The sequence below is a fragment of the Sorex fumeus genome, unplaced genomic scaffold, assembly GCF_029834395.1.
Source record: "Sorex fumeus unplaced genomic scaffold, SorFum_2.1 ptg000037l, whole genome shotgun sequence".
Lineage (NCBI taxonomy): Eukaryota > Metazoa > Chordata > Mammalia > Eulipotyphla > Soricidae > Sorex > Sorex fumeus.
The window spans coordinates 24,248,794-24,257,499 of NW_026606094.1; the positions used below are offsets into that span (position 1 = coordinate 24,248,794).

General features: G+C 47.0%; 1 protein-coding gene across 1 annotated transcript in view; it reads right to left on the minus strand.

Annotated features, from left to right (window-relative positions):
* Positions 1 to 7,916, minus strand: part of SLC26A4 (solute carrier family 26 member 4) — a 56,730-nt gene extending 48,814 nt beyond the window's left edge. The window contains exons 1-3 of the mRNA XM_056118357.1: positions 7,787 to 7,916; positions 6,857 to 7,020; positions 5,189 to 5,328 (exon numbers count right to left, since the gene is read on the minus strand). Coding sequence (XP_055974332.1) covers positions 5,189 to 5,328; positions 6,857 to 7,014 — 298 coding nt within the window. The 5' untranslated portion in view covers positions 7,015 to 7,020; positions 7,787 to 7,916. The remainder of the gene's footprint in view (positions 1 to 5,188; positions 5,329 to 6,856; positions 7,021 to 7,786) is intronic.
* Positions 7,917 to 8,706: the final 790 nt, after the last annotated feature.

Sequence of the window (8,706 nt, forward strand, 5' to 3'; positions counted from 1 at the left end):
CCCCATATCCCAGAGTTTTGTCCAGCAAAACCCCAATGAGGCTGAATTCACACATCTACCTTTTTCCATGACAGCATGTGAGCAGGTGAAGTGGACCAGAGACATCTGCATTTGGACACACTGGTTTCATGTAATATGCATGAGTGGAACCCCCAGATGGGCACTATGGAGGACACTTTCTGTCTCTGAAGAAGATACTGACACCTCCCCTACTTCCCTCAAACTGCCATTTCCCTTTTTAACACAGATGATCAGCTAAGAGATGACTCTTCTGGTTAGGTGAGGGCACCATGTACACCGAAACCATAAATGTCAGCACCATTGAAAACACATCACCTAAATTCTAATAAATTTTAAAATTGATTTTTAAAAAAGAAATAAAAATGAAAGTAGAGTTACATCAACATAATAAAAAAAGAGATAAATCTTAATTTAAAATAGAGTCCACAGGAAATGTCCTTAATTTGTTTCACTAAATTTTCAAACCATTCTATAGATTACTCTTTATATAAAATCAGAAGAAATGTCCCTCCTGCCTTTAGGGACCAACCCTCCCATTTCCATCATTGAACCCATCCATTTTTTGCTCTTTCTTCCCACAGTGGGTTGTTTCTCTTCTGTCTCTTGGATCATAGATCTCTTTCCTCCTACGAATGAGGTCATTACTATGAGTTCATAAACATATTATTCCCCACTGTTCTCCCGTTGTTCATTGAGTTACTCGAGCAGGCCCAGTAACATCTCCATTGTGAGACTTGTTGTTACTGTGTTTGGCATATCGAATACGTCACAGGTAGCTTGCCAGGCTTTGCTGTGTGGGTGAGAAATACTCCCGGTAGCTTGCTGGGCTCTCCAAGAGGGGCAGAAGAATCGAACCTGGGTCAACCGGGTTGGCTGCGTGCAAGGCAAACGCCCTACTGAAGTGCTATTGCTCCAGCCCCCCACATTAAAATATATCCCTCACTATACCTTCACCCCTTATCTCTCTCCTGTTACAGCCATTTCTCTATTCTGCTTCACAATAGACTTCCTTCATCATACTCTCTCTGTAAGAACAGACAACACCATTGGCTTCTCCACTCTTACAAAGGGAAAAATCGAACAGTAGTTAAGGCAAAGACACTAGGTTTGCATCAACCAACTCTGATTCAAATTCCCAGTATTGTATATTATCACCAAGAACTGTTGAGGTTTTGTTTTTGTTTTGCTTGGGGGCCACACCTGGCTGTGCTCAGGACTTACTCCTGGCTCTGCAGTCAGGGATCACTGCTGTTGGGGCATGGGGAATCATATGGAATACCAGGGATCAAATACAAGTTGGCTGTGTGCAAAGCAAGTGTCCTACTTTCTTACAGGTGTTGATTCCCGAGCACAGGGCCAGGAATAAGTCCTGACCACAGTATAGTATGGCCCAAACCTCACCTCTACAACCCCCCTTCTCTTAGCTTCTACTCTCCACTCCCCCCAGAATTTTTTTTCCTTTAACTTCCTAAAACTACCCTTCCCATGTTTCTTCATGGACCCTCATCTTGCAAATCTCTAAACACTCTCAGTTCCTCTGTTTTCCCTCCAACCGGGGACTTAGGCACTCCTAACCTTTTATGTCACCTCTGCAGGGGTGATTTCCTAAATTCTAAGAAATCTAGCCCAGACTGCTTTCTGACTTCCACACTTGTAGTGGTTCCATTCTATATTTGGCAGTCCCACTTAGATGTCTTACACATATCTTAAATTTAACATGTGCAAAAGGAAACTCTTGATTGGCACCCCAAAAAGCTCCTTTAGTCAGTCTATGTAATAAAAACCATTTTGGCTACCCAAGAAGGACTGGGTAGTTATCTGTGGTTTTCATCTCTGTCCTTACACTGGGATCCATGCTCCCAAAGATCTGCCAGTACTCTCTCCACCCCCATCACGGTCTGGTTCAAGCTAATGCATATTTCCTCAGGGCTGAGACTAGGGTAAAGCAGGTGAGATGCCTGAGGCCCAACCTAACCTTATCTCATCTATTCTCCTCCCTTCCCCTCTCTGCACTCCACCCAAACTAGAATTCCTCCAGCTCCTCCATAAAATATTGTTTGGCCTTAAGGCTTAACATCTTTAGGCTTTAACATCTTTTCACCTTGTTCAATACCTAGCCATCTCTCCTTAAATTTGTCCCCTTCATTTAGTCCTTCATTAACATTCCCTCTGCAGTAGACCTTTCCATTCTCCAATTGATCCTTATTCCAGCATGTTTCATCAACCTCAATGATATCACAACCTATAAATATCGATCTATCATCTAACTCCTCTACCTACGATGTCAATAAATTCTTTGAGGTGAGTCCCTGGTCATATAATAAATAAATCACTAAATTCTGATGGCTGTAGAATTTGTCTAGACATATTTATTATGTGAATTTGTGTATGATAAGGAGGTCAATCTCCCAGAAATTCACCTTACAAAGATAAGTTTATAGAGCCAATTTTTCTGGAAGATGGTTCTCAGAAAGTAAAGAACTACACAGTGTATATGCTAAGACCCTAGGAATTAGACTCCAGGTTTAGATCTCCACAATATCACTTTACAAGATATTTCCACAAATTCTTTCCGCAAACTTAGACAAGAGTGAATTGATTTCTCATCTGTTGAAAAGGCAACTAAGAATAGCTTTTGTCAATATTAAGTGATATAACTGGCGATGGCTGACATACCATAAACAGAATTAAAACTCATTGTTTTTTTTTAAAAAAAAACATTGGGCCATATCCTGAACTGCTTGGGAAATTATCCCCAGCAGTGCCTCAAGTGGGTCCTGCGGTACTGCTGTGCTCCACTTTGAACTGGAGGCGTCTTTGTGCAAAACATGTGCTTTAGTTCTTGGAGCCATCTCCCTAGCTGGAAATGAATTCTTCTAAAATGTTTGTCTATAAAAAGTTGAAAAAATGGGGCTTAAATATCTTTCTGCATATTCTGCATATAAAGTTGATTTTAAAAGATGTAATTCAATTCTCTTCAGTATTTCTGGAGGCATCTATGTGTGTGTTTAGGGCTGGAGCGATAGCACAGCGGGTAGGGCGTTCGCCTTACACGCGGCCAACATGGCCGACCCGAGTTCGATTCCTCCGCCCCTCTCGGAGAGCCCGGCAATCTACCGAGAGTATTCGATATGCCAGACACAGTAACAACAAAGTCTCCAATGGAGACGTTACTGGGCCCGTTCGAGCAAATCGACGATCAATGGGAGGGCCTTTACTTTACTTTACCTTTACTATGTTGTGCCATTTTATGTGTTCGTTGTAAGCTGAACACACACAGTAGAAGTTCTAGTGGCCCTTGAGTCATAGTGGTCTCTTCATCACAGCCTTTGGAGTCCATTGGGCATACAGGTGTCTGGTGGTATTGTTTTAACGTAAACATAGCACGGTCCCACTCCCTCTGACTGGGCAGATCAGGCTGCAGCTCCACTCTGGGGCTGCTGAAATGGTATATTTCCATAGTGGGAATCTACCTAGCCTACTCTGTAATCTGGAGCACCCCATAAACAAATTTTGCTCACCATATTGCTCAACAATCATTACTCATTTTCACAAGAGTCTACTTCCCATCCATCTTTCTGTGCATTACCACCCCAACCCTATGTTCTATCACTTGGAAAACTTGGTAAATCTTCAGGGAAACTCAGTTTTGACTACAACTCCTCTGGAATGCTATTTCTAAGACCTCTAAGGCTTAGAGGTAGGCACTGCCTTTGCAAGCTGCCCTGCTGGAGCACCTACTACAAATTGTCCTCTTCTTTGAAATCCTTGGAAGCAGGTAGTATGCCTATGTCAGCGCGCTGAGCACCTGGCACATATGAAGTACTCAATTAAATTATAATAAATGATATTCCTGTTCTCATGGTCCATGGACTTGGCAGAGGTAGGAGAAAGGGGAGAATCAAGATGATGAAGATATGGGGAGGAGTGTGGGAAGAAAAGGCCCATATTGCAATTCAGCCACTATGCAGAAAATTTCCAAGATGCTCATAAAATTAAAAAATAATGACAGGGCTAGAGGGATCGTACAGGGGTTAAGGTGCTTGCCTTACACACAGTCAATCACAGATCAATTTCTAGCATTGCATATGGTCCCCTGAGCACAGCCAGGAGTGAAGCCTGAGCACTGAGCCAGGAGAAACCACTGAACAGTGCTGGGTGTCTCTCAAAAAATAGAATTGAGAATAGATAAATACAACCAAAAAATTTTTTTTAAATCCCCTATGTGGGACGGGCTGGAGTGATAGCACAGCGGGTAGGGCGTTTGCCTTGCACGCAGCCGACCTGGGCCGACCCTGGTTTGATTCCTCCGTCCCTCTCGGAGAGCCCGGCAAGCCACCGAGAGTATCATGACCGCATGGCAAAGTCTGGCAAGCTACCTGTGACTTATTCAATATGCCAAACACAGTAACAAATAGTCTCACAATAGAGACATTACTGGTGCCCGCTCGAGCAAATCGATGAACAACAGGAGGACAATGCTACAGTACTATGTGAGACATTTTAATCAGAAGATTAAAATAATGGGACAAATATAAGGGGGAGGAGAAGGGCAGAAAAATACTACTATTTAGTGCTCAAACTAAAATACTTCTTTTATACTTTAAGATAGTTTCAAAATGCCAATCTGGGATGTAAAGGAATCAAATAAACTATGATAATTTAAAAATATAAATAGAATAGATTTAATTGAATACATCAAGCTACCCGTGATGTATTCGATATGCCAAACACAGTAACAACAAAGTCTCCAATGGAGACGTTACTGGGCCCGCTCGAGCAAATCGATGAACAAGGGGAGGACAGTGACAGTGACAGTGAATTGAATAAAAAAATCAGAGTACATCACTTGAATGGTATAGGTATTATTTCACTAATAATGGGTGTTATTAAATAGGTGTTTATTGATCAAGTTGGAGAGTTCCTACTTGGGTGGTGGAATCCTTCTTGGGGCCATCTAGCTAGAGAAGAGCAGGGTTTCTGAATAAGAAAAGTCCTAAAAAAGAGAAAGAAAGAAGCAAATCTCTCCACTAAGGGACTTGGGAGGCAGGGTGGAGCCTTGAGATCTGAGCCAGCCTTTAGTTCAGAGCACTGAGGCATGGGGATGTTAAGAACTGCTCCCAGAGATAGTTTTGCATCACTCAGAACCAAGCCGTGACCATCTTACCTTGCAGTGTAGCCACTAGCCCAGTACTGACTCCTGAAATGACATCACTAAGCAGCCACTCCTTGACTCGGTATTTGGGGAGCCAGTCCAAGATGGGCAGGAGGGTCTTCAGAACACCAATGGCTTTCTTTCTTGAACAACTGTAAAAAACAAGATAACAAGATTTCCAGTTCAGTCCCAGTCATAACCAAACACAAATCACAGTGTTTAGCCAAACTATGCAAATGTTTGCAATCATTTGGGTAAAGACAAAGAATTGCATGAACAATACTAACACTGAAGTGTTTGCCAGACTTTTGCCAAGAACCCTATCTACTCTTTTAAATGCACTGTAGTTGAAAACGCAGGATTAAGTGCTCCCTTCTCTCTCCCACCTTTTCTAATCCTCTGAGAAAATAACCCAACACAAGAACCCATTTTATGACCCAGCCACAGATTGGTCAATGTGGAGTCTCCAAATGGAGATTAATGTTCAGACTTCTAGCCCCGGCGCCTTCTTCTACTTCTTCTTTCTCCTTAAAGAAAAACAAACATGTTCTGTATATTTTGGCAATGTCAACCAGGAGCCAGGCTTTACAAAAACCTTAACATCATAATTGTATACCTTATCATACCTTACTTTCTATTCTGCAACCAACAACCTACAGATTTAACAAAAAGCCATATTAACAGTAGTTGGACATTATTTGACTCCTGGATCAAATAGCTGTTTTAAAAATTATTTTTATGCACCCTTTGGACATTGACTTAGTTTTTATAATAAGGAATTATTTTTAAAGTGTGATAAAAATTGTGATCACATATTTGACAAAAATTCCTAAACATTGTTTTGAAACATGAACATATACACAAGCACAGAGTTAGACTGTACATGGGCTTCCAAAAGAGTGAAAGGGAGAGGGTTACTGGGTGATGAACAATGAAACAAAATTAACTTGGAACTGATCATCAATGAAATTTCCATAGATTTTTAGGTAGAAACATGGAGGGAGATTCATTATATGACACGACTTACTTTTATATACAGCTTTTGAAATGCTCTAGACCATAAATTTGTGTGTGTGTGTGTGTGTGTGTGTGTCTGTCTGTCTGTCTGTCTGTCTGGTATGTGGTTATGTGGGCTGGGTTCAAACCCATGGCCTCAGACATTCAAAGGCCCTAAGGCTGAACTAAATTCCCAGCACTTTAACAATAGATTTTTAAAGATTTTAAAAACAGGACAAAATAAAAACCCTCCTGCAGTACTTGGTTCTCTGATTTTCTCTTGTTTGCAAGCGCAGTAACTGGCCCATCTCGGAGATCCCGCCACCCGCTTTGATACTGTGATTCTGCGTGGCCACCGAGTCTAGCCGGGAACCCCTGGGTACTCCCATCAACTCTTTTTCCTCCTTCCTTCCCCATCTTCTCCTCCGGGCCTTCCCCATCCAGGCGGAGCGGGAGGAGGCGGGGGAGATGGGCTCTACCCGCGGGCTGCACTCCAGGGGGTCTGGAGAGTCGCGGGGGGGGGGGGAGGGGGAGACTGAGGCGGTTCCGCAAACACACTTTCCCCCAAGCCCAGACTAGAGAATGAAAGTCTGGAATCCCAGACCCGACGCAACAGCGCGGGTCCAAGGAGGGCGCGCGGGGCGCACACACGCGCCGCCGGCCCGCGCCCGCCGCGCCCGCTACCTGCAGCGCTGGGCCAGGCTCTCGCGCAGCGTCCGGCGCGGGTGCAGGCGTTGCTCGTGCTGCTGCTGGAAGGCGAGCTCGCTGTACACCGGGCGCGACACCACGTAGCTGCAGCCGAACTCGGGCGGCGGCGGCGGCTGGCCCCCGGGCGCTGCCATCCTCACCTGTGAGGAGGGAGGATCAGATGAAGCGAGGGCAGAAACCAGAAGGGGAAGCACCCGAAACCAGAAGAGGCGAGCGTGCCCCACCCCACCCCTCACGAACTACCTCCGGATGCCGCTGGGGGACTGATTGGGGGCAGCTAATTCAGACCACCTGGGCCGCGCGCTGCTCTTTCCCCCTTTGCGCTAGCGCCACGCGCCCCGTCGCCTGCAGGGGTCCCCGGGACTCTCCGGTCGAGTCCCCTGCACCCGCGCCCCGACCCCAGCTCGGCTGTCCCTTAAGGGAGTGACACCAAGGGTGGGGGTGGGGGGGCTTCGGGAGATGGACCCCGCGCCAGCGGGCGGACATCCAGGGCGCTGTCCGCGTTCTGAAATCTTAAGCCACCCACCTGCGCCAACCCAAGCAGCTTTGAGGCCACGTGGGCTGCAGAGACCACCCCCCCCCCCCGTGCGCCCCGCGCAGCCGGCGCTGAGACCCCCGGGTCCTTGCTCCCAGGTGCCAGCGGCCACGCGCGCTGCGGGCAGGCTGGGGATGTAGCGCTCCTGCGCGCAGAACTTGGGGCGCGCGGTGCAGAGCGTTCCCGGGGCTTTTTCTTGGGAGGCGGGTGTTGTTTGCTGTCGGCTGCTCAGCTGGGGAGGAGGAGAGGCGTCACTGCCCTTCGGTCTGCCCGTGGGTTCCATCCCTAACCTCGGGCTACGCGCCCGCCCGGAGTGGTCAGCCGGGCCGGCCGGGGCTGGCGGACTTCAAGCGTAGCGGCTGCGATCTCACCTGCTGCGGCTCCTCGCGCCCTGCCAGAAATGCCCCGGGACGGACGTTCTGCAGCTCTTATAGCGCACGGCGTTATATTTATGGAGCAACAGAGGCACCTTCGTGGGAAAGAGGGAGCCGCGGTTGTGATGCTTCCCCCCCACACACCTATCGTATCGGGAAGGAAGGCTCGGCCCTCCCTCCCGCTTTCCCTTTCCAGAACCGGGAAGGCTGAGGCTCTGACTGGCTGTCACGCAAGGGCCACCCAGATCCTCACTGGTCCCCAATTACTAATGCGGGCCGCCCAGACCAGGGGCGGGACAGCCCCTAGGGGGAACTGGTGACAGGAGAGGCGTGGAAGCAAAGGGCATCGATTGCAGGGAGGGCTGACCTTGACTCCTAGCTTGTGTGGATCTGGAAACTCCAGTCTTAGAAACACCAGGGCTCTCATCATACCACGGGGCCGGCCGCGGGGAGGAGGGGAGAGGAGGAAGGGCGCAGGGGCCGGTTTGATGTAATGAGACTTACACACAAAAATCACAAATCATCCTGTTATTCGTCGATTGCCTCGAGCAGGCCCCAGTAACGTCTCCTTCATCCTAGCCCTGAGATTATATTCAAGGCTCTTTAGGAGCATGAGACTTTAGATTTCTAAAAAGTTTCTTTGGTAGTTCCAGGTGGTGGGTTATTGAGTTCATAAATTGAAGATGGGCTTTTGCATCTCTCTCTCTCTCTCTCTCTCTCTCTCTCTCTCTCTCTCTCTCACACACACACACACACACACACACACACACACACACACACCCCTCATTCAAAATCAAATGTCCAGGTAGCACATTTCTGATTCTGTCTCTTATTCAAGGAAGAAAGAAACTAGTCAGGAATCAAGACTGGCAGTGAAGAGGCACCTGACCCTCTTCCATGTTTCTGTGTTCTGTTTT